The following is a 24788-nucleotide window of genomic DNA, read 5'->3' on the forward strand; positions in this document are numbered from 1 at the left end:
AGCATCCTCTTATTTGTAATCAACAAACTGTGGAGATAACTGCGGAATACCCACTGGGAAGCAAAACAGGCTCCCCTGGAAACCACTGTTCTAATGGATTCCCTGTTAACCTGAAGCAAATGTGGCTGACACTAAGGAAGAATACTAAAAGTTAAGGGCCTTTAGAAGTTTGTGTACAGGAAGTGTTCTCTGTTTACTCTGTAATGATTTAAGGAACTTGCTGGTTTACAAATATGTGACAACCAGAAAAAAAAAAAAACTTACCATTAAATATTCATGTATCTTTCATATACAAGTTTAATAATATAAACCCAGCTCACCCACTGAACTCCAAGAAATAGTTCCCCCAACCCCTGTCCTATGACACATACTAAATCATTTTTATAGCACACAGCATTGTACAATTTTTAAGGTGACAACAAGGAACAAGATTTTTTTTTATATATGGTAATTTTTTTTCAAATAAAAACTGAAGATGGCAGGAGAAATTTCTTATTTGGTGCATCCAAATAATGGAAAGATGAATGCTAATTTCATTATTGAGATATAGTGAACCAAAATGAATCTTTTACACTTACTATTATAGATATTAGTGAGTTCTTTATAGAATGGGAAACCTGAGTGCAAGCCTTCACCATCTGTTAAGATCAAAACTGTTATGGAAATGGACCAATCAGCCTTAGGCACAGATGGCATTGGTGTAGAGTTCACAGCAGTTAGCAAGGGCTGAAGCACTGAACTCCGTGTCTTCCCAGGGACCGGAAAAAGAAGGTGGGTTGGTGCCATTCAGAGAAGTACTAAAATGAAAAGCCAGAGAGATAAAAAACAAGGCAACAAAAGGTGTCAAGTTCTACAAGCAGCTAAAAATGTTACCCCAAATGTCACAAAAGCAGAAACTTACAAATGTATCCATCAGTCATAACTAAATAAATTGAATCAAATTAAATTTGTCTTCTCATTAATACTAGAGATAATACCAGCAAGGAACCCTGTACAATGTCTCTGCTCCTGTGTCCAATTCCTAACCATAGTCCATCTAGAAATTTCCTTGCCAGGTATCTGAGGCAAAATTTATGCCTAGCAATGATCTAGAATTAAATTTATCTAAAAAGTAAGGTGGTATCCCAAAGCCATTTTCTTCTTACAAAAGGAAAACAGATCAGACTAAATAAGTATAAATTAATTGGACAAAAACCTCATCTTTTTAGATTCTAGCTGCTAATGACGCTCAGTATGTGACTAGGAAATCCACTGTCATAAGAACACAGGGATCAAAAAAATTATGCCAGACCAATGATCTATCCAGCTTATAATTAATCTTTAATACTCATCAAAAGGGTTGGCTCTTTTTTTTTTTTTAGTACATTGGTTACCTTCTCTGCTGATAACCTCCAAGCAGGCAGGGTAACATTCATTAACTTGGTCTAATAATTTGTTAAGCAGCTAGCACCTGAACATCTACCTAAATAGTGAACAGGTCATTTAATGATAATTTCCAAGCCATCTCCAGCTCTGATTTCCCTCCTGAACCCCAGGTCCCAGGTGGCTTATGATAGCTTTACATGGTGATCCCACAGGTACTTCCAAGTTAACACAACCAAAATGGAAAGAGGCCATAATCTCTCCGCTTTACTCCCATTCTGGAACTGGTCCTCTTCCTTTCAGTAAATGACTGGCACTTGGGTCTCCTTTTCCACAGCAGAAAGCTACTTTCCTTTCTCTTCCTCACCTTACCCCTTCCTCCTGTCTAGCTGATGACCAATCCTGTTGATTCTACTTGGTCTCACGCATTTCCATTCTTAAAACCACTTAGGATCAGCTCCTACCATCTCTCACTAGAACCTATTATAATAGTATGTTTATTGGTTTCCCTGATACTCAAATGGCTACCAGAAAGATCTTTTGAAGAGCATACCTGAACATGTCAGTGTTCAGAATTCTTTGGATCAAAACTAAATTCCTCAGCATTTTTGGTTTGTTTGGTACCAGGGATTGAACTCAGGGGCACTTAACCACTGAGCCACATGCTCAGCCCTTTTTTATATTTTATTAAGAAAGAGGGTCTCACTGCATTGCTTAGAGCCTGACTAAGTTGCTGAGGCTGGCTTTGAATTTGTGATCCTCCTGCCTCAGCCTCCCAAGCTGCTGGGAGGCATGCAAGCCCAGCAATTCCTTAGCATTTCATCCAAGGCTGTCTTTTAGACTTCTCTCCCAGAACTCTCCTCACTCACCCATAATCACCACTGGTACATACACCTTTGGCTTTGACACATTCTAATTCCTCAAATTATTCCTTTTAACTACACTTTTATATATCATACTAGAGAGACAAATACCACAAGATCTGCAGAAACATTCCAATCTGAAGTAAAAAAGTCTAGTCTCACATTAACAAAAAAAAAAAAATTTAAAAGTACTGCTATAAAATATTAAAGAGTATTAATTATAAAACCTTTTTTGTGTGTCTCAAAAGTAGTTCTTTTACCTTAAATTATATATTATCTTCTTTTCATCTAGAATTTGGTAAATATGTTCATTTTTACACAATGTGAACACATCATGATTTATAAATTCAACTTTGTCCTTTCTCAGTTGTCTCATTTCTATCTGAAGAAGCCCACGATCTTTTAGCCACTTAGGACTATAGCTAAATCTTGACCTGTAACATATCTATATTCCAACCACAATCAATATAGTCACTTACCAAAGAAAACACCCTTTTACTTCTTCCCTTACCCCTCTATCCTCAGTACCCACCAATATAGATAGAAACTGTCACCTGGGCATAGTAGGGCTAATGCCAAAGCTGTACTTCAGAGAAAAAAGTACAAATCTAGGCCATCACCAATGCCCATGTCTCCTCTCATTCACTCAGTCCACTCAGTCCACAGGACTACCCTCAAGACCTTACTCCCACCCCCAGAAACTGCCTTCAATGAGCAGGGGTCCTGATGCTCACCTCTGAAAGAGCTCTCTGCAGCACACATAGGTCTCATAGGTTCTATTGGTGAAACTTGTGTTTAGGAAGGAAACACAGTCAGCTTCAGCTCCCCTGGGGACATAGAGGATTCCTGGATAAACAAGACAGAGATATTAAGGCAGAGATTCGACACATGCTCACCGAGGCTTTTTATTCTTTGCTTATAGACTAGGAGCCCTATACATTAGGTGCCTTTTCTATGCATCTGTGGAATGAATGTTTAGATCAATATTCTGAGAGATATGTTGTCTTTTGCTAGAAGTGATGTCTTCCAAGAGACCAGTCTGAGGCTTACCTGCCATACAGGCACTGATAAAGGACACACAGGCCCCTGTGAAAAGGGCCCTAATCACAATCTTGGACAGGTCACTCTTCCGATGGGGTATGATTGATGCTGCGGACAAAACGACATGGTAATTAGCTATATGCCAGGAGCCCCCACTGGGAAGAATGCAGAGGAGAAAAACGCAGCAGGTGACTACCTTCCTTACCACCAACCACCTGTGGCTGACCAGAGAAGTGTGCATATACACTATCCTATGGGATCCCTAACTCAGACTTCAGTGATTCTGTGAACACACCCAAGATATATCTGAATCAAGCAAGGCTTTGGATTATTTCAAATGGGTGCAAATGCCTGGTGCTTCCCAGTTGAGGTCTGCACTCTTAAGCCTGCACCAGAATTAGAAGGACCATTTTGAGCCAGAGGACTAAGGAGGACAACATTTACCTGAGCCACACAGTCCATATCCCACTACTAGATGTCCTTCTCATAATCAAATAGTAATCAGGCATCATAATAATGATATAGACAGGGATTTAACAAAAGAGTCAAAATAAGGAGAAATTATTTTGCTTTCAATGTTCAATCAGCTACAAAATAAATAAGATGATTGCCAGAATGTTTGCCATTTTTTAAAAATGGGCACACAGGACTGTTTTTTTTTTTTTTCTTTTACTCCATTTCTTCTAAGATCCTTTTCTAACTTGAACCTTCCCAAACTCTTGAGATCTGCTAATAATTTCCCTGCCCCAGCCCTCCAAGACCATTCCACCTTCTTCAACCATCACCCACATTCAGCAATACCCATAGCAACCTCAATAGATCTGTTTCTGCTTCAAATACTCACTCCTCCCACACCTGGTGACTTTCAGCCTTCAATAGAACACTTTACAACACTTGCCTTTACTATTTATATGTCTTAAGGTATCTAATTTGTCTTTTTGATTCCTTGTGCAAATCCTGCTTCTGTGAAGACAACTAGTGAGCAGCCTAATTCAGAAAGTACCCTAACTATTGACTAAAAAGCAATGTATCTTACTTACATATGCACTGTGCCCATTTAACAGCAAAATAGAAATAATATCATTGTAATATTTTCTCCATGGGGAACATAAAAAATAACAACCACTTTTGGGGCCCCTGATAGGAAAAAAGCAAGTAAAATTCAGTTTTAAAGTTTGTAAAGGACTGTATGCAGAGCCAGGTAGCAATATTGATTTAATTTTAAGTTAACTGCAGCCCAAGAAGAACCATTTCACATCAGCTTCTCTATCTAGTCTCAACTTATTCTGAGTACCAGTAACTGCCCACTACAAAAGTTGGGGTCTGGCTGGCTTAGTGGGGAGTTGGAGGACAACTCACTTAAGCCTCCCAGTGTTATTCCTATGGAACTAAGATTGGCAAATCCGCAGAGTGAATATGTTGTAATGATCTCACCTCTCACCTAGGAAAAACAAACAGAAATAAGTAGATAAATTCAGTCCCACATGTGCATTCATACAATCATGATGGAAGTTCCAGGGTACTTACAGCCTTAAGTCTTTCCCATACTGTTCTAAGGGAGGTACAAAGGATGCTTAGAAAATAACCGCTCCTTTTGCCAGGTATGGTGGTACATATCTATAATCCCCCCTATTTGGAAGGCTAAGGCAGGAGGATCACAGACCGAGGACAACTTAGGCCACTTAGTGAGACCCTAATGACCCTGTTTCAAAACAAAAAGGACTAGGAGTATAGCTCAGTGTGTGTGGCCCTGAGGTGAAATCTCCAGTACCAAAAAAATAAAATTGTCTTCCCTGGATTGTCCTCACTGTAAAGACCCATGGATTACATTATAGAAAGAAGTTTGGTCAAAGTGTCGGGGAGAAATAGCACACCAATCTCAGAATAAGTTGTTCAGGTACTGAAGATGAGGCTTCTAAGCACAAGTTCTGCTTGCTTTGTGAGTAGGCCTGTGACTGTGGAAAGACATGTTTGTCTGAAACAAAATTTTTTAGTATCTTGCTATCTACCCTCAGACAGCCATGGCTGAAACCTCACACTACTTATGCTTTTCTGGATTGTCACTTACAGAAATCCACTGTTTCTCACCCTCGATCCACTCTTCCACTCCAGAGAGACGTTTGTTCTTGTATTGAGACAATTGCTGATAGGCCACAAACTCATTTATGAAAAACTTGATTCCTACTATCTCGGCCACTATTGGACAGTCTGCCCACTCTACACCCATCATGAAAACCATGGGCCTCAGGACATAGGAGCAGATGACCTGAATGAAAGAGAGACAACCCAGGAAAAAACAAATAACAAAGGTTAGACACCAAGGGCCTTTTCTGGGGCCTTGGCCCAACTCTCCCCTCCCCCATTTATGCTCTTAGCTTACTATGGGCCAGGATGATGTGCCCAGTTCAAGCACTATTTAATGACAGAGTGACAGCCCAACAAGGATAATCCTTTACCTGGAAAGTGAGCCCGTGAATGTCCACCATTTCCCCCAGCCAGGAGAGGACAGCATTGATGAAGGCCAATACCGCTAAAAAGGCAATCAGGTTGGCTGCTACATTAGCAACAAGGCCTATGGCATCTGTGGCTCCATTGCTGGCAGCTTCCAGGATATTCCTCTCCTTCCTGTGCTCATTGGGCATATGGGAAGAATATGGTGTCTAGAGCAGTCTCAGGCCCTCAGAGAAGAGAAATCCCACTGTCCCTACAGTGCAGGATGTGGGTACAAGACCAATGTGACACAAAGTGATGGAGTTCCTTAGGGGCCCTATTAGTGGAAATGACTCTGAAGCAGTATATAATGATGTAATGGCCATGAAACTGCACTGAAGCAGACAACAAATGGTACACTGGCATGCAAAAGCTAGCGGCAAATAGGAAGGTTAAACCAAAGAAGAAAAATCAACATGACTAGCTAGAGGCAGAGATAGGCAAGAGCCAGGATGGAATCACATTCTTCCTCTCAGGGAGACTTGAAATCTCTGCCACCAAAGGGCCACTCTTGACTCTCCATATACCTGACCATCTATCTCCCAAATTATGTGCCTTCATGGACTCACCCATGAGGCAGTTTCATCCCCTCCACACTCTTGAACTTGGACTCTTCCACTTCTGGATATACCAGCTTGGACAAGGCAAGAGCACAAGGGGCGGCCATCACAGAGGCGGAAATCAAGGACGACGCATCAATCTGTAAATTCAGACCCAGGATCAGGGTCTCGGCAGAACCCAGCTGGTACTCACCCAGGAGAGATCCCATGGACCATGCCTACCCCAAAGGATATGAAGGCTCCCAACACAGAGCCCGAAATGGTGGCAAACCCTCCAGTCATCATTGTGTGGATTTCAGAGAGGGTCATGTCTGCGAGGTAGGGACGGACGAGCAGAGGTGCCTCTGTCTACAAACAAGGAGAAGACATTTAGATGCTAAGAGGGTGTGACTCCACTAGAGTGCCCATCCCAGCATAGGGACTGGACCCACTAGACACACATCTCTCAGTGTGAGAGCTGTTCAGTGAGACACAGCCCCTCTGAGGGGGGTCTCTGAGCTTTGCCTCGATCCCTCCCAACATCTGCCTCACTCCCCTCAACACCTAATCTGGTCCTGGCTGGCATTGTTCTTTCTCATTTCCACACATGTGTGTCTCATCTATTCATATTTTAATATGTTATAGAAAAGAAATGGCATATTTCCTTTGTTATGTTCTCAATTTCTAAAGCCATGTACTTCCTGAATGAACTTATGGAATATAGAGCACTTTCTGAGTCTTAACACTAAATGCTGACAAAGTATTCATTGAATGAATTGCAAGTAAATGATCTAAGCCAACTCTTTTGAAAGAGTCAAAAGAAATGATATTTATGAAATGTAAAGGTGCAACTATGGAAACTAAATCTAGCATCAACCTTGATTTAATGAGTACCAACCATGTGACTAGTGCTATACTAGATGCTAAGGATATTAATATAAATAAGTTCCTACTTCCATAGTCTAGCATGGAAAAACTAAGCTGATTATGGATGATTTTAGCAAAACATGGAGGGCTAGTTCAGAAGTATCCAGAAGTACTCTGAGAACATTTCTGAAGCAGGTAATCAGTCTAAGCATTTAGAGAGCGAGACCTCAATTCTAACTCCTTGTCAATTTGACAAGCCATTGTCCTTAACAATGAGCTGATAGGCAAAAACATACATTGAGTCTATATTCCACACAGATAAATGTACCAAACAACTATTATAAGGAAGAGGCTTAGTGTTAGCCCTGGGCAAGACAAGCTTTTGTCTCTTTAGAGACCCTGGAAAATAAAGGTCATAGGGAGTGACGTGGAAAAAAAAAAAACATAGATCAAATACCCTTTATTGTTTCTGAAGAGGGATAAGATTTGGACTATGACATTCCTCTAAATTCCTATGTAAAAAGTTGGATCATTCAGATTAAGTATGCCCAAGTAAATATTAGTAGACACTGAAGAGTGAAAACAATGAGCTGGGTCCTCTTTGAGCTCCTGAGATTTCTTTCATCAGGAATTGGGTGCCCCTCACAGTCTTCATTTATTTGACTTTTCATAAGAAAAGCATACTTCTGTGAACCTGATTTCTCCAAAGTTCTCAGTTCTCGTGAGAAAAGAAGACCACAAGTCCTCAGGATACTTACCATCCCCACAAAGATGTTTCCTGCCACAACCAGGGTCTCTGTAGAGGTGGTTCTCATGGTGAACTGCAAAAACCAGGCGATCTAAAAGCATAGAGACCTAAACCATCAGTATTAGCAGGAATCTTGGAGAATGACTAGTAAAACCCTCCTTCTCCACTCTACTGATAAGGCAACTGAGGCCTAGAGAAGTTACAAACAGCCTTGACCAGAACTCAGGACTCTTGGCCTTTAGAACAAGTACATTAAAACTCAGTATGAAAGAGTGATCCAGCCCAACTTCGCTCCCTGCTCTGCCCCCCAAGACTACCTGAGGCTTGCTATAGTTTACATCTAGAATATTCTCCAGAGGCCTATATGTTAAAGGCTTGGTCACCAGCCAGTGGCACTACTAGAAGGTGACAGAATCTTTAAGAGGTGGGGCCTAGTGGGAAGAAGTTAAACACTGGGGATGTGCCCTTAAAAGGGATATTGGAACCCTTGTTCCTTCCTCTTTCTCTCTTTGCTCCTTGGCTACCATGAGGTGAGCAGCTTTGCTTCACTAGATGTTCCTGGTCATAGGATCTACCTCATCACAGGTCCAAAAACAATGGAGTCAAACTACCATGGCCTGAAACTCCTGAAACTGAACCAAAATAACCTTTCCTTGTTTTAAGTTGATTTTCTCAGATATTTTGTCATAGTGATATAAATTTAACACACCATTTGATATCCACCATGCTTGGGATGATTTGACTTTTCACATTAATTCAAACACTCTACATCCTACATATAAACATTATTCCAAAGTGTCATCTTCCATGGCCTTGACAGATCCCAACATAAAGACCCATCTCCCAACCAGAGGAGGAAAACAACTCACCTTCTGAACTACCCATTGCACAAGGCCCAGATAGTAGAGAATGGACGTCATACATCCAAAGAAAAGGATGACTGGTAAGGACTGTAATGGAGAGTGGTGGACAGCTGGTGAGATATTACATTGTATGTGCTAAGTATACCATAAATAAACTGTGTTTCAGGCCTCTAAATTAAACTCTTGAATTCCAACCACATCTGATACAGTGTAGTCTAGGAAAAAATATTCAAAATGTATTACAAATCTACTAGCCCATCTGTACTACATCTCAAGGAGATATTTTCTAAACCTCCCCCTCCTCATTTCATCCACTTTCAGGATGGTAATGATCAAAAGGCAATAAATGGATGCTGTTTCCTTTTGATGGTATTAAACCATCCTCTTAGGATCCAATCAGTGTGCAGCCTGGCTGATCTCCTGGACATACATTATCATCTTCTGCTTTACTTCCCAACCCCTCCACTATCATTCCTGACCATAAAATAGATCCAACCTGAAAAGCAAAAATATCTTGGATCAGCGTATCTCCAAAGACAAAACTGGAGCCAGCCACAGTGTAGTTCAGGAAAATCTGAAAGGGAAAAAAATACAAGAACAAAGTGAATCCAGGTAGGACACAGGCAGAGAGATAGAATCCGCCCCCATGGATGATTAGGACCTACTGCTGCTACTGAGCCTGGCTCCCTTTGATGGCCTGTGAGCAGGCTGTGTCCCCAGCAGGTAGCTTCTCTTCCCTCACATTCTTAGCTGTACCCCAGGATTCTCTCTCCTTTCCCAATCAAATCTCCCACCACCATTATTAACTAGGCACAGCCTTCCTTCCCATACTTCCCTCAAATCTCCTTTCTCTAGGCTTCTAAAAGAACTAAGCCCTTACATGTAATTTCCCATACCCGTGTTTGATCTCCCAGCCATTGAAATGCAATAAATCCAGGATAAGTTCTGATGACCACGATCCCAAAAACAAACTGAAGACCCAGGCCCCAAAACACTGTCCTCCAAGACACCTGGAATCAATCATAAAATTATTACAATGTGAGTTCTAGAGCCTGCTATCCATTACCTGGTTGCAGTTTTAAAATGGACACATGAACTCCAGGTAGAACTAACCCAGGATGTCAATAGTAAATCTGGAGTAAATTTGCACAGAGAGGAGGGGGATAGTAAGGAGAAATGGTACAGTAATGTCAAGAGCCACATGTCTCCATATGATTTTCTAGAAGTTAGAGGACACTTACAATAAAATAAATTTTATAAACAAATACTTCAGCACAATTCTCCATTATATTCTATTTTTTCTTTCTTCACTTATTTTTTTTAATTCTTACTTTTTTTTATTCTTACTTTTTTTATTCTTGCTGGCCTAGAACCACAAAATGTACATTAAGACTCAGTAACATATCACAACCTACAGTTTGAAAGATAAGTGGCCTAAAACCTTTGAGATCGTTAAAACTTCTCTTTGGAATAAAACTGTCAAAGAGGCAAATTCTACAGGTTGTTATAAACTTAGTTCTATGTCATTGTAATGAACACTTGATTCTTTGTAATTAGTACTTGGCCCCTGTTCTGTGCCAAAATACCCAAAACTTACCACACTATGGTGTTTGGAGCAGACAAAGAGGATGAGGATAAACATGCAGATTCCTGCAAAGGGTATCAGCTGCTCTGGCCTTTGAGCTGTGTCTAGAACCAGCCATAGGATAAGTCCAACCACACAGGCTCCTCTGAACACCCTAAAGAAGGAATGCCAAGACTGTGTCATCCACTGAGTGAATGAATAACAATTGACTTTACCTCTGAAAAACAGAAGATAACCCCAAGGAAAAGTGAAATAATTCAATAGTTCATTGTTGACTGGACACAGAGATATACTAGGAGAATCATTCATCTGGCAATTCACTAACTTCCACCTCTTTCCCCACAACTTACTCACAGAATGAAGTTTCTAACTAGAGGACATAAATCCTATGACTTCCCTTTCCTCAAGTTTCCATATCAATAACATATGATACAAAAATGCATTCTCAAAGACTGTTCCAATGAATGACCCAAATATTCAAAACCAAAGGAGGAAAATGATGTATTAACCCCTACCATGGGTCTTCACCCAGTTTCTAACCAGTCCAAGGGTCAAAGTAAAGGCTTAGTCACAAATCAACTACTTCTGGTTTTGTGGTATTTCACGTACCAAACACATTTGATTAATACACAGACTGGTTACCTCATGTCTGAGTGTTAGAATCCTTCAGGTTCAAAGGAAAAGGATCAGAAGGGAGATCATAGATGAAAACAGAACAAAAAGAGCACACTGTTCAACTGAGATATTATAATTTCAGTGCTGAAATTCAGATCTCTTCTCACTGTAAACCCATTTCACTTCAAGTGCATAAAATCTGGCTTCCAGAATCCATCTTGCTAATAAATAAGGTCATTTTAGCTCTATCCTTCCAGTGTCAAATAAATCAATGATTCAAAATTTAGATGGTAGTCCGGTGTAGTTTCTCCAAATCATCACTGTTGCAAACATCCTTAACACCTATTTTCTCTGAATCCATTGGAAAATAGGAACAAAGAGGAACTTTATAGAAAGTCCAGAAGTTATTCTCTCACTCCTGGCCTGTAATCAAAGTATACATGCATGTCATAGCTAGATGAACTACATCTGCCGTGGAATTCAGTTCCGTATACCTGAACACTAAGTTTGTTCCTTAAACTATAAAGAGTTGTAAAGGATACCAGTGTGTGACAGAAGTCTAGAAAGTGAGGGAAGAAAGGCTTTAATGTATCAGAGAACTAGGGGAGATGACCACAAACTCAACTGGATAGTTTTCTGAAGCTGCAAGCCTCTTTGTTCTGATTACTTCATTGAAGAGGAACATGTTTCTTCTCATTTCTGACATAGGCCCTGATGAGAAACAGACTGAAAATCTTCTCTGGAACTGAACCCCTCCTGGGTTCACCTAGCAATATAGAGACCCAAGGCTACAAGAAACCCGACTAAGGTCCAGTGCTCAGAGGCCTGTTGCTATATGTCCTCTGCACTTTGCTTTTGTATAGTATAGAAGAAGATCTGAGAGACCACTCAGGGACTGTCAGAGGAAGGAGAGGAAGGAGAGGAAGAAGAGGAAGAAGAGGAGGGAGAGGAGGGGGGGAGGAGGAGGAAGAGGAGGAGGAGGGGAAGGAGACTTGTGCTTGGGATAAGTTGTGGGACCAAGGATATTGAGATTCACATCTTACCATTTCATCCAAAATCTCAGGCGTGAGTTTTTAAAGGGTTTCAGACATCTCATTAATTTTTCACCAAATAATTTTTTCAGAAAGTTGTGAACCAGGACAAAGATCACTAAACAGGTAAGAACAAACAAGGCCAGTGCCCTCTGGAAATCCAGGATGCAAGCTGCTAAGAAGTAGGCAGCATAAGCTAAAAAGAGAAAGTACAGAGTAAAGGTCAATGAAACAGAGCTTCCTTGGGATAAAAGAAGCTCCAGTCATGAGTGTCTGGGACTCAGAGCAAAAAAGCCCCTCCAGAGACCACGCCACCCAGCCCTACCATAAAACTGTGCTCCACCCCTCAAGGTCTGAGTAGAGGCTGTTTTCTTCTTGGGATTCCCAAGAACAATCCAGTTTATTTGAAGATCACCTATTTTCACTTGTCCCAAGAGAAATCTCACGCCCCTTTACTTTATCTGATAAAGTCTCACCATATTCCCTTGGAGTGTGTTTCATCAGCATCCACTCCTCAAGCCAGTTGTCTCTTTTTTGTGTGTGTGGAGGAGGTTTTAGGGGTGCCTAACCACTCAGCCAAATCCTCAGTTCTTTTATTTTTTTACTCTGAGACAGTCTCACTAAATTGCTTAGGGCCTTGCCAAGTTGCTGAGGCTGGTCTTGAACTTACAATCCTCCTACCTCAGCCTCCCAAGTGACTGGGACTATAGGCATGTGCCACCGCACCCAGCATCAGTCACCTCTTTTTGAAACTTAATTACCCTAGTCATATTAAAATGTTTAAAGGCCAAACTTTCCTCTTGAGCAAAATAATGTCAACAGGGGGCTGGAAATGTAGCTCAGTGGTATAGCACTTGCCTAGAACATGGTAGACCCTGAGTTTGATCCCCAATATCGCAAAAAATAAACAAATAAAAATTTTAAAAATGTGTAAACAAGGCTACTACTAGGAAATACAACCATATGGCCCTCACCCCATGGCTCTCTGACTCACCTCAGAATATAATTTTTGTTTTCACTATCCCAGCTGCCTTTGACATCAAAGCCCCATACATCACTGACAGTACGTTCTAAACAAAGGTTTACTGTCTTTTTAAAACATATTATATGATTGATTTTACTTGTAAACCAACAAATAAGAAATGTCTCTTATAGGTTTCTCTTGCAAAGACTACAAGAAATTGTGTTCTCCATCAAATCAAGACATAAAAAAGAGATAAGCTCATATTCTCTGAAATATTTTAAGTCTGTCAAATAATACAGTTTTGAAAATAACTTATTCTCAGATTTTACTTTTTCCTTTAGGTGCAATTCAATAAATTATGGTTCACCTACAAGTAGTTAAGAGCTGTACATCAAAGAGCCTTTAGGTCAGTTTGTGAGTCAAATTGCTTTCCACCTAGTAATCATCTTGACACAGGTAACATTCCTCAAATGACTGTGTTTCTCGCTTCCATGAATTCTCATTATCTCACCCAAACACAACAGGCCCAACAGGATCTTCTTGAACAAGCTGGCATGTCTTCTGCAGAAACTTCTTGCCTTGATAAAAGTCTGTACATTCTTCCTGATGAGAACACAAAAGTTAAGATGCAAGAATTATTACAGCCCATTTGTGCTGCTTTTCAACACTACCTGGCCCAAGGCAGAATTTGCTCTTACTCAATGAAGAAAGATGATTCATCTAGGAGGAAGTGAATGTCCCAGTCATGCCCAAAAGCCAGTGTGCCAGGTCAGAATGACCCTACCTCAGCCTAAACAAGCAATGTCCTTAAATAGTTTCTTACCACATAAGTGGATAGTGGTCATATGGGATCTACTCTCTCCTTGTTCCCAAAAGCTCAGCTTCTAAATTCCCAAGAGGGCCTGTTCTTTCTAGAAACAATTTGGCTATCCCTCTTTAGGAGCCACACAAACCCATAAACTTTAATAGTCAGTCAGGTGTATATTGACAGGAAGAAAAATACCACCAACTTCAAGAATCTGCACAGGCAGGCCTGAGAGATGCCCAGGAAGTAGGGCTATTCAAGTTGGATTTAACCAATATTTGTACAGTACTTTCCATGAGCTTGGGCTCTAAGAACTTTGCAAATACTAACTCATTACTGTCTCCTAAGAACCCTGCAAGTAGTTATAATTATCCTTCCCTTTTTTACAGATGTGGAAATTGAAAAACAGAGACATTAAAATAACTTTCCCAAAGTCACAAAGATTGTAAGAAACCAAGATATAATCTAAACTTTGGCAGCTTGCCTTCTGAATCTGAGCTTCTAACCATCACCCCTTGCTTACTTTACCTAGACTCCAGACTCACCTGTCTGCCACTCATAAGTATCCTCAGCACATGCAGCCATGTGAGCAAAAAGATCTGATTTACAAGGTCTTGGAAGCTCCAAAGAAGGAGAGCCCAGCAAGAAGGTCCCAGTCTGGCCATCATGCTGAAGCAGACTAGCTTAGCCAGGGCTGGGACTAGCCACCAATCTCTGATGCCCTGGGGTCTTGGCCCACAGAGCATTAGAAACTTTCCCTACTGTTGTCTTGCCCATTTAACAGACTCCCTGTTCCCCATGTACAGTCTTATTTGGGGGGATTGAAGCTGCCACACCTACATCCTCAGCCCCTAGAGCCTTCCTTTTCATTCCTCTCTCTACACACTCCTAATGTCTCCTTTCTTCAGAGAACCCAAATCTGTCTGCTGGGCAGAGTGTGGATTATCAGATAAAGGGAAGCTGAGGAAGGAGGAAAACTTATCTTTATCACTGTCTGACCAATTCAGGAGGATATTTAGGATCTCAAGAATTCTGCTGCTTTGCCATGCCCAGTAGAGAAAGTAGTGAGTGAAAAGATTTGCTTAGATAAACCAGTGTCCCTGAAGACAGCATTATCTTTTGGAACATCATTCACAGAGTATACCAAGCAAAGAGTTTAATTGCAATCCTAGATTTCCTGTGTGCCAGGTCTTTGGTTTGCCCCTCTAGATCCATGCTGCGCTTGCTGTCTGCCCTGGAAGTCAGACCCATGTGGACTGCACCAAAGGACACCCAGGCCCTCTGGCTTACCAAGTTGGGTTCAGCCAGTGGGACCCCAGAGGAAACCAGAGCAGGCAAAGATTGACGCCAGTGTATTGTAATCTGACTCTCCTGCCAGGGTCTTTTGAATCTTGTCTCTTCAGGCCTAGGAATAATGAGTGTTCACAGCTTCAAACTTTAATTCCTTATACTGTCCTTTCTTATGAATCCACTACTCTTCATGTACATCATTGTTACAGCCTCTTTGTGAATAAACCCTCCTCTAATTATCCTAATTTAAGTATACCATCTGTTTCCTTTTGGGACCCAAATTGAAACACCAGGTGAAGCTGGCTTAAAATTATACCCAATAAATGCCAGCTGAATGAGGACACTGCAGAAAAAGAAGGAGCATGTACCAGTCCCAGAGTAGAGATAGATCACAGGATTAGAAAAGAATTCTACCATCACCTCCTGACCACAAACCTACCATTTCCCGGGAACCAGAGTTCAGTGGGTATTTCAAGAAATCAATTAGGAATACTTATCTGTGCAAAACTCATTAACAGGATCCTAAAATATCAGGTTAGAATTGGGCCTCTGGTTTAAAAAAGAAAAGGCATAAATGAGAGGTGTTTCAAAGGAAGAAGAGAAACGAAACTTTCTTACCTCCTTTAAGCCAATTGAGAAGCAGTGCATACAGGCATATGAGCAGGTGTCCGTGGCCCTGGTATCCCTAGTGGCCCGGGCTCTTGTTAATACCACTAGGCTTTTTACTTTACATATTGGTATTACTTGAGCATTAATATCTGTGCTATATTGGGAAACTGAATTGAAAAGAAATCTGAGAGATGGCAAAACTTGATGTCTTGCCCCTACCCTGTTAGAAAGTACATACCCACTGATAGGTTTTGCAGGTGTGTGGGAGGCTTTCCAGGTATGGACTGTTGACAACCCTCTCAGGTAAATGTTTACTGCCTGCAGCCCCGAGTGACAATGGGAAACAGAGTAGATAAAAGCAATGGGAAGCACTACCTGCACATGGCGTTGGTGGGTACCATGGGTCAGGCCTAGCAGCAAGAGTGTTTGTGCATTTTCACAATGACCCAGTCCAAAAGGCATGGAAACTCTCCCATCTAAGGGAGAGAGAGCTATGGGAGCTGCCAGGGTTTGTGGTACTTTTCTTTTGCCAGTCAGAGTGGAAAGCTTGGGATAGCCTTCAGAAAATACAGCTCCAGTGACTGTTGACAGTGTGGCCCTGGGTATTTGCTTCTCTATCTTGAATTAAGAACTAAAAGAAAGGAGGAAATGAGTCAGCCCAGAACCAAAAAGCAGTATGAGTAAGGATGAAGACCTCCAGGCATTAACCAGAATATTTTTTTCCTTTGAAGGGTCAAAGGTTTTATTTTGATGGCATGAGAAGACTTGGTCATTTGGGTACTCTACTGAGTACCACTTGGCCAGATTCAAAGTTATGTATACAACTGGTTTTGAATTAAAGAAGAGTAGGTGGTGGTGTCTGGAGACTAGAGAGCAATTGCCAAAAGTATTCAAGAGAGAATGGCAGCTGAGTCTTAGCAAAGGGATGTTACTAGTCAAGATGGAAAGAAAAATAGGGGTTGGAAAGGAAGGAAAGGGGATATCAGTGGAAACCAGCAGACTTAAACTGGCAGAGGCAGAAGCTCTGTTCAGCTGGGAACAATTGATTCTAAGAGCCCACATTACAAGTAGAGTAAGAGGGGACCTTATACCAGAACTCAGCCAGGTGCTCCAATGTCGAGTTGGGGGTGGAGGTTGTCTTGGAAAAGAACTCCCCTCCACACAGCACCAGCCCCTGTCCATTTCAGATGACAGTGGACCATCTTCTCCACACTGATGTGGAGGCACAATGCCAAAGGTCCACAAAGACAGGAAGCATCTGCACGGTGGCCTTTCCTACTGGCCCTTCAACTCTTCCTTCCAGAACTCTTCTCTCTCTAAATTAGAGGTAGCGGTTGTCATGAGACGTAGAGGACTCTTCCCAGAGAAGGTGCTCTCTTTCATGACTACTCCAATGACCTTTTCAGGACAGGCCCTTTAATTTAGTCCTGCTACAAGAAAACTTTCTCCAAGTTTGTCATTTGCTCCTAATTAAACATTCTTTTAATGATTTTACTCAGAAAGTAAGGATTAATACGCTCTAGCTTCTTTAACTGCTAATAGCAAGCTCAGGCCCTAATGAAAAAATATAACAGTAGGGGGCAGAGTTTCCAGTAAGGATGAGCTGCCTATAATTGGAAACTTGCATTGATAAGCAATATAGCCAGGTCCTGGACAGATTTCCAAATCTCTCATCCAGTAACTTATTTATTGGGGGTGGAGGCGTACCGGGAATTGAACTCAGGGACACTCGACCACTGAACCACATTCCCAGTCCTAGTTTGTATTTTATTTAGAGACAGGGTCTCCCTGAGTTGCTTAGCACCTCACTTTTGCTGAATTCACGATTCACCTGCCTCAACCTCCCGTGCAGTTGGGATCACAGGTGTGCACCATTGCACCCGGCTTCATCCAGTAACTTATACATCTTCCACCCACTGACCTATCTTGCCCATCCCTCTTTACCAGGCTTACTGCCTCTCAACCAGGAAGACGGAACAGTCACTTATATGACAGGCAGAACAGCAGAAGGACGGTAGGCTTAATAAGAGCAGCTGGAGAGCTAAAGAGGAAGCCAAAAAGAGAAATGATCTCTAAGAAGAATGATGTTGAATATCAAGTAGCAGGACAAATGAGAAGATGCTAGATCTAGAATGAAGGTGACTGTTGCTTGTGAGAGCTGTTTCCCAGGAGAATGATTGAGGGAAAGGGGTGAAAGAATGAGTGTGAGCAGCTATGGACAACTTCACAAAGTCTTCTTTGTGAAGAGAAAAAGAACCAGATACTGTTTCAGCAGGAACTGCAAAACCTCATCATCTCTCTCTCCAAAACACCACAGGGTTATTACAAGTTTATAAACAAAGGAAATGACCCTGCCAGCAGGTGGCAGAGTTAGGATTTAAAACCCAGATCTGCAATTCACAATAGCTAAACTATGAAACCAACCTAGGTGCCCTTCAACAGATGAAGGGAAAAAGAAAATGTGGTACATATACACAATATTACTTAGCCATAAAATTTTGAACTTCTGAATATTACTCAGCCATACAAAAAGTAGAATATTCCTCAGCCATAAAAAAAAGAATGAGGGCTAGGGTTGTGGATCAGCACGTGTGGGGCCCCAGGTTCAATCCTCAGCACCACATAAAAAATAAGTGAATAAAATAAAGGTATTTTGTCCAACTACAACTAAAAAAATAAATATTTTTTTTAAAAAAAGAATAAAACATGCTAAGTGAAATAAGCCAGTCCCAAAAAAACAAAGGCCAAATTTTTTCTCTGATATGTGGATGCTAATTTCACAATAAGGCGAGGGTTGGGGAAGAATAGAAGTACTTTGTATTAAAAAAAGGGGAATGAAGGGAAGAGAGGGGGAATGGGAATAGGAAGGATAGTGGAATGAATCGGACATTACTAGCCTATGTGCATATATGATTATACAAACAACGTAATTCTATATTATGTACAACCAGAAAAATGAGAAGTTATACTCCATATATGTATAATATGTCAACATATACTCTACTACCTACTAATTAGGACAAATAATAAATAAATAAATTTTAAAAACCCAAGCTGCTTCAAAGTGCAGGACTAAATTCCAAAGGAACCACTTCAGAATTCTAAAGTTATGACTGCTAAGAGAGTAGAGAAGAGGGTGCAGATAACTATGCCTGTCAATGTCAAAGAAGCTTTCACAAAAGAAAGGGTGGATAGACTGATCTAAAGGAAGTGGAGAAATGTTTGCTAAGTGGATATATCATAGGGAATTTGAAGAGATTGGGTTGGAGTACCTCTAGAATTTGAAAAGCATGCTTAAGTGAGCTAAGCATTTTGTAAAGAGCAGTAGAATTTGCTGGCACTGGGATACAGGGAGCATGTGAGTGGATGATGGGAAGAAAGCTTGGGAAGAAGGTGAGAAACTAGGTCACATAGATGATGTGCCATATTTGGGAATTTGGACATTATCCTACAGGAAGCCGAGAACCACTGGAAAATCTCAACAAGGTAATAACAGGAGCAGGCCAATTAAGAAGAACTGTGATGGTTCAGGGGAGGGCAGATGGGGGAATGGAGTTTAGGACAGATCAATAGCAGGGAGGGAAAAGAGATGTGAAAACCTGGGCTGCCTATGATGTTCCTTCCATAAGCAACTAATGTCTGTGGGTTCCTTCCATGACAATGTGGGGCAAGGAGAAGGGCTTTGTGGAAGGGGTAGGCTGATGACATTTGCCAAAATAGAGAAGCCAGCCTGGGGAGGCAACCTGAGTTTGCCGAGTTTCCACGTGAGTGCTGAGAGCCTAGCCCCGTGCCCAGCAGAGTGGGAAAGCAGCAAACCTATGCTGACAGGAGATTGGTTTGGGGCACGTATGATTTGAAATATATATGTGACATCTAGGTGCAGACCGATGAATCATTATATATATAAGCTTCAAAAAAATATATATAGGTTGAAGCTCAGAACAAAGGTCATGGCTTCAGATGTAGCTCTCAAGAATTAAGTGAAAGAGTATGAATAGGAGGTTACAGACAGAATCCTGGAAGCTAAAGATAAGAAAGAGCATCAAGACAGGTAGTGTGTATCATTAAAATCAGTAAATGAGGGATTGGGGAAGTAGGCCAGTGGTAGAATACTTGCCTAGCATGTGTGAAACCCTGGGTTCAATCCCCAGTACCACCCCCGAAATTTTTTTTTTAGTTTCAAGTAAGGGTTAGAAGGACAGACACCCAGTGAAAGTGGGTGTACACTGAACATAATGAATGCTTCATTGGTCACCTACCAAGAACATTTCAGTAATAGGGCTAAAAACTAAATGCACTGGGTTGAAAAGTGCATGGCAAATGACAAAACAGAAATAGAAAGTAAATTACACTTGCCATGAAACTTGACCGTGAAGAAAAAAGGTATCACAAGGTAAGGTTGATTTCTTTTGTTTTATTATAAAAGAAAGATACTTGAGTATGCTTACAGACTGGGGAATGGTCTAAGGAGAGATTGATGATGTGGGGCAAGGGAAAGGGCTTTGTGGAAGGGATTGGAGAAGGATGGGATTAAGAAAATGGATAAATAGATATGCTTCAGATTCAGGCACAGTAGGCCTTCTCATAAAGACGGGGAAAAGATAAACATTCATACAGGTGCAGGTATCTTTAAGTTGAAGCATATGAGAAGATACTAGACTTTTTAGACAAATTATATATATATGTCACATTGCACTGTATGTTTTATATGTGATGTGTGTGTTTGTGTGTGTGCGTGTATAGTAAAATGCATAACAACAGCTGCATGCAGTAGTGCATGTTTGTATGATCCTATCAATTCAGGAGGCTGAGGCAGGAGAATCACAAGTTCAAGGCCAGCCTCGACAACTGAGCAAGACCTAGTCTCAAAAGAAAAAAAAAGAAAAGAGCTGGGGATGTGGTTGAGTGGTAGAACAACCCTGGATTCAATCCCCAGCACCAAAAGAAGAAAGGAAGGGACGGGAAATGTACCACAGTATCACTAAGGCTGGGAGAGGAGAGCTAGAAGTGTACTATCATAAGGGTATAATATCACTTGAAGGTGGGTGTGGTAAATTGAAGAAGTACAATATACACCCTAAAGCAATCACTAATAAAACAAAAAAGGAGATTAAAATGCAGTCATTTTAAAGTATTTGGTTAATTAATCTGAAAGTCATTAAAAGAAGAACATGTGAGACAAACAGAAACAAGTAGCAAGATGACAGGATTAATCCATTAAATGCAAAATGGCCTAAACAATCCAATTAAAAAGCAAGATTGGCTGGCAGGTTGACTTAAAAAGGCAAGAGAGAGTTGTTTTTTTTTTCTTTTTTTGTACTGGTGATTGAACCCAAGGATACTTGACCACTGAGTAATATCCCCAGCTCTTTCTGTATTTCTTTCTTCTTTCTTTCCTTATTTATTTTGAGGCAGCCTTTCTAAATTGCATAGGGCCTCACTAAATTGCTGAGGCTGGCCTCAAACTTGTGATCCTCCAGCCTCAACCTCCTGAGTCACTAGAATTACAGATATGCACCATTGTGCCTGGCACAAGAGAAAGAACATTCTTTTTCTCATAGAGAAAAAAAATAGGACAAAGTGCATTGTAAGGTAATATTTTAAGTAGTATTGCCATTAAGGAAGTTAATGACAAAAAATACTTAATCTTCTTAAAAAGAAATAATACTAGATTATATACCAATTAGCAATGGAGATGGGGTGGGAATGGTAAAATTGGTAGATTAAGTGGAATTAGGAATTTGAGAAGAATATTAGTTAATTTTTTAATTTTATAAATTTTTTAATATTCATTTTTTAGGTGTAGATGGACACAACACAATGCCTTTATTTTTATGTGGTGCTGAGGTAGAACCTGGGTCCCGCCCATGCAAGGCGAGTGCTCTACCGCTGAGCCACAATCCCAGGCCTAATTTTTTAAATATTTATTTATTTATTCTGGTACCAGGAATTGAACCCAAGGGCACTTAACCACTGAGTCATATTCCCAGGCCTTTTTAAAATTTTATTTAGAGACAGGGTCTCACTGAGTTGCTTGGGCCATACTAAATTGCTGAGGCTGGTTTGAACTCTCAATCTTCCTGTCTTAGCCTCCTAAGCCACTGGGATTACAGGCGTGCACCACCGTACCTGGACTTTATTTTTATTTTCTGCAATACTAGGGATTGAAGAAGAATATTCATTTAAGACAATGGCTAAAGGAAAATAAGCAGGCGAGTTCATAGGAATGAAGTCGGGCCAATCTGAGAAGAAGGCTCAGGCAATCCATGTGAGCTCCATGTGAAGTTGAGGCTTACCTGAAAAGAGCTTAGAACTGAAATTCAGCAAGGTTTATAACAAAGTTAATCTGGTTAACAAAGCTAATAGGATCACATTCTTCTTTCTTGGTAACTAGCTTGAAAGGTAAAGAATTCAGGTAAACAAAAATTCTAATATGACATCTCTTCATTTCTGAAGTCAAAAACTGGAAGGAGTGGGATTTAGAAGATAAGCTAAGAAAAAGTGTGTCTCTTTCTTCCAGAGCTCTCAGCCCTGCAACCCCTTCCCCCAAGTTATACCCAAATTTAGGACAGGATGCTTCCTTGTCAAACCAGCCCCAGGTCCCTGACACCACCCAGTCCTATTACTCAGGGTAGGGTGACAGGAAGAGCAGATGTAACTTTTTACCCTCAGCAGATACACCCCCTGCTGTACAGAAATTCAGCCTCTCTGGCCTACATCCCTTGATTTCCTTTATTTTCACCTTAGTGGATCTCTGGCCTAACAGCTTCTCTCTCTATCATCTTAGGAAAAACTGACCTTCTCACTTACCAAGGAAATCCTACAATTCTACCCAACAAATCCTCAGGGCTTTGTCTCACAGTGATTTCATTACTCACTCTTTCCATCTTCTACTACTACCCACCTTCCTTCTCTCGGCCTCTCCCGGCTCCTTTCAATCATCAGATGTATTTTGGTTCACTGCACCTTAAAAACAAACACCCTCTCCCTGCCACCAATTTTTTTTAAATTCTGAAAACAAAAAACCTTCCCTAAAATGTTTATTAGATTGCTTTAGAGAAATGGGTCAGTTCAGAAAGAGTAACAAAAAGAAAAAAGATAAAATCATTTTGCATTGGATCAGATTCAAGATGTCCTGAGCAACTGAGTAAGAGAACTTGATAAAGACAAGAATCTGAGAACACCTGGCTTTTAGTCCATCATTAACTCTGGTCAATTCCTTTCCAAAAGTGTCTCTAAGATGTAACTTCTGTAATCTATCCCCACTCACTCTGCCTTAGCCCAGGCTCCTTCATCTCTTGCTTAACACAATTATGAGCCTCTCCCCCCCCCCATCCTCTCTGTACTGGGGATTGAAACTGGGGATGCTTTACTACTGTGCTACATCCACAGCCCTTTTTCTTTTTTATTTTGAGACAGTCTTGCTAAATTGCTCCAACTTGCGATCCTCCTATCTCAGCCTCTTGAGTCACTGGGATTACAAGAGTACACCACCATACCCAGTTACAAGAGCCCTTTAACCAGCTTCCTGCTACCAGTCTTTCCCTACTCTGATACCCTCTCCACATTGCTTTCAGAGTTATTTTCCTAAGACAAAGCATGGTTCCTTCTTTCCCCTCTCCTCTTTAAAACCCCGTTGGCTCCCTAGAATAAAATCAGACTCTTTGGGACTGGCATTTCCCTTTTCACAGTCTCACTGCTTGCCTCTTTTCCTGTACACAACCCATTGTTTCACACACTGACTATCTTACCCTCACAGAACACATAAAAACTTTCACAACCCCATTCCTAGTAAGTTCTATAATCATTCTCCATCTGATAAACTATTCATCCTCAAAGATCCAACTACCCAGGTGAAGCCTCCATTGCAAAGCAAAACTACAATGTATTAACACTACACACATACCATGGGGTGGGGGGGACACTTTCTTAATATCTAATGCTGCTTGAGGGGTAAAATCTGGTACAACCATGTTTAGCATGGGCTAAAGCTATCTACCCTATGACACAATTCCATACCCAATAGGAAGGGATGCTTATATTTACTAAGAGACATGCATAAAATTGTTCATAGTATCACAATTCATAATAGCAAAAGTGGGGAAACGACTCAAATCCCAACCATAGTAAAATAGACAAGGACATTATGATAGATTCTATACAGCAATTAAGAAGATACAAACTAAAATACATGCATCTCCTGGATGTGATGTTGAACAAAAGAAATCAGACATAAAAGTAAAACATGGTATAGTTCCATTAAAAATATAAATTCAAATATCCACATAAAACAGGCAAAATTAATACATGATACTAGAAGTCAGGAAAGTGATTACTTGGGGAAGAAACATCAAATGAAAGGAGACATAAAATGATTCTTAAGTATTGGTAGTGTTTTAGTTCTTCATCTGGGTGTTGATCATATAGGTGTATTCACTTCTTGAAAATTCATAAAGGTGCATGATTATGTTTATTTTTCTGTATATATGCTATGCCTTATTAAAAGTTACCCTAAAAAGGCAACAAATGTGCCAATTAAACTTATGACATGAAATCAATTATAATACACATCCAAATTTCACTTACAAAAAAAGCAAAAAAAAACCAGAGTGATTGAAATATGTTATGACATTTGATTTATAAATCAAAATAAAGAAATTCACTTCAGGGCTGGGGTTGCGGCTCAGACGTAGAGCACTCACCTAGCATATGAGAGGCACTGGGTTTGATCCTCAGCACCACATAAAAATAAAAAAATAAAGGTAGTGGGTCCACCTATAACTAAAAACAAATAAATAAATACATAAAAAAAAAGAAAATCACTTTATAGGGCTAGGGTCACGGCTCAGTGGTAGACTGCTTGCCTAGCACGTACGAGGTGCTGGGTTAGATCCTCAGCACCACATAAAAATAAATAAATAAAGTAAAGGAATTATGTCCAACTACAACTAAAAATTTTTTTTAAATAAAGAAAATTTACTTCATAAAATTATAACTCTAGTGGCAGCTATAAAAAAGACAAGTAGGCCAGGCATGATGGTGCACACCTGTAATCCTAGTGACTTGGGAGGCTGGAGCAGTAGGATTGCAAGTTTGAGGTCAGCCTTAACAATTCG

The 24788-nt window shown here is 40.6% G+C and overlaps 1 protein-coding gene across 4 annotated transcripts in view; it reads right to left on the reverse strand.

The window, feature by feature from the left end:
• Positions 1-266: 266 nt before the first annotated feature.
• The window catches only part of Slc28a2 (solute carrier family 28 member 2), a 30371-nt gene continuing 5849 nt past the window's right edge, over positions 267-24788 (reverse strand). The window contains exons 3-17 of one of the 4 annotated variants that reach the window (XM_015480701.2): positions 13480-13571; positions 12017-12200; positions 10371-10512; positions 9670-9783; positions 9270-9347; positions 8780-8860; positions 7921-8001; positions 6539-6664; positions 6326-6456; positions 5723-5891; positions 5335-5532; positions 4626-4707; positions 3276-3374; positions 2960-3071; positions 268-797 (exon numbers count right to left, since the gene is read on the reverse strand). In XM_015480701.2, the coding sequence (XP_015336187.1) occupies positions 680-797; positions 2960-3071; positions 3276-3374; positions 4626-4707; positions 5335-5532; positions 5723-5891; positions 6326-6456; positions 6539-6664; positions 7921-8001; positions 8780-8860; positions 9270-9347; positions 9670-9783; positions 10371-10512; positions 12017-12200; positions 13480-13571 (1807 nt within the window). In that variant the 3' untranslated portion in view covers positions 268-679. Of the gene's footprint in view, positions 798-2959; positions 3072-3275; positions 3375-4625; positions 4708-5334; positions 5533-5722; positions 5892-6325; positions 6457-6538; positions 6665-7920; positions 8002-8779; positions 8861-9269; positions 9348-9669; positions 9784-10370; positions 10513-12016; positions 12201-13339; positions 13572-24788 lie in introns of all 4 variants that reach the window. The other 3 variants (XM_048793255.1, XR_007343868.1, XM_048793254.1) reach the window with 3 other exon arrangements.

Source organism: Marmota marmota, unplaced genomic scaffold, assembly GCF_001458135.2.
Source record: "Marmota marmota marmota unplaced genomic scaffold, marMar, whole genome shotgun sequence".
Taxonomy (NCBI): Eukaryota; Metazoa; Chordata; class Mammalia; order Rodentia; family Sciuridae; genus Marmota; species Marmota marmota.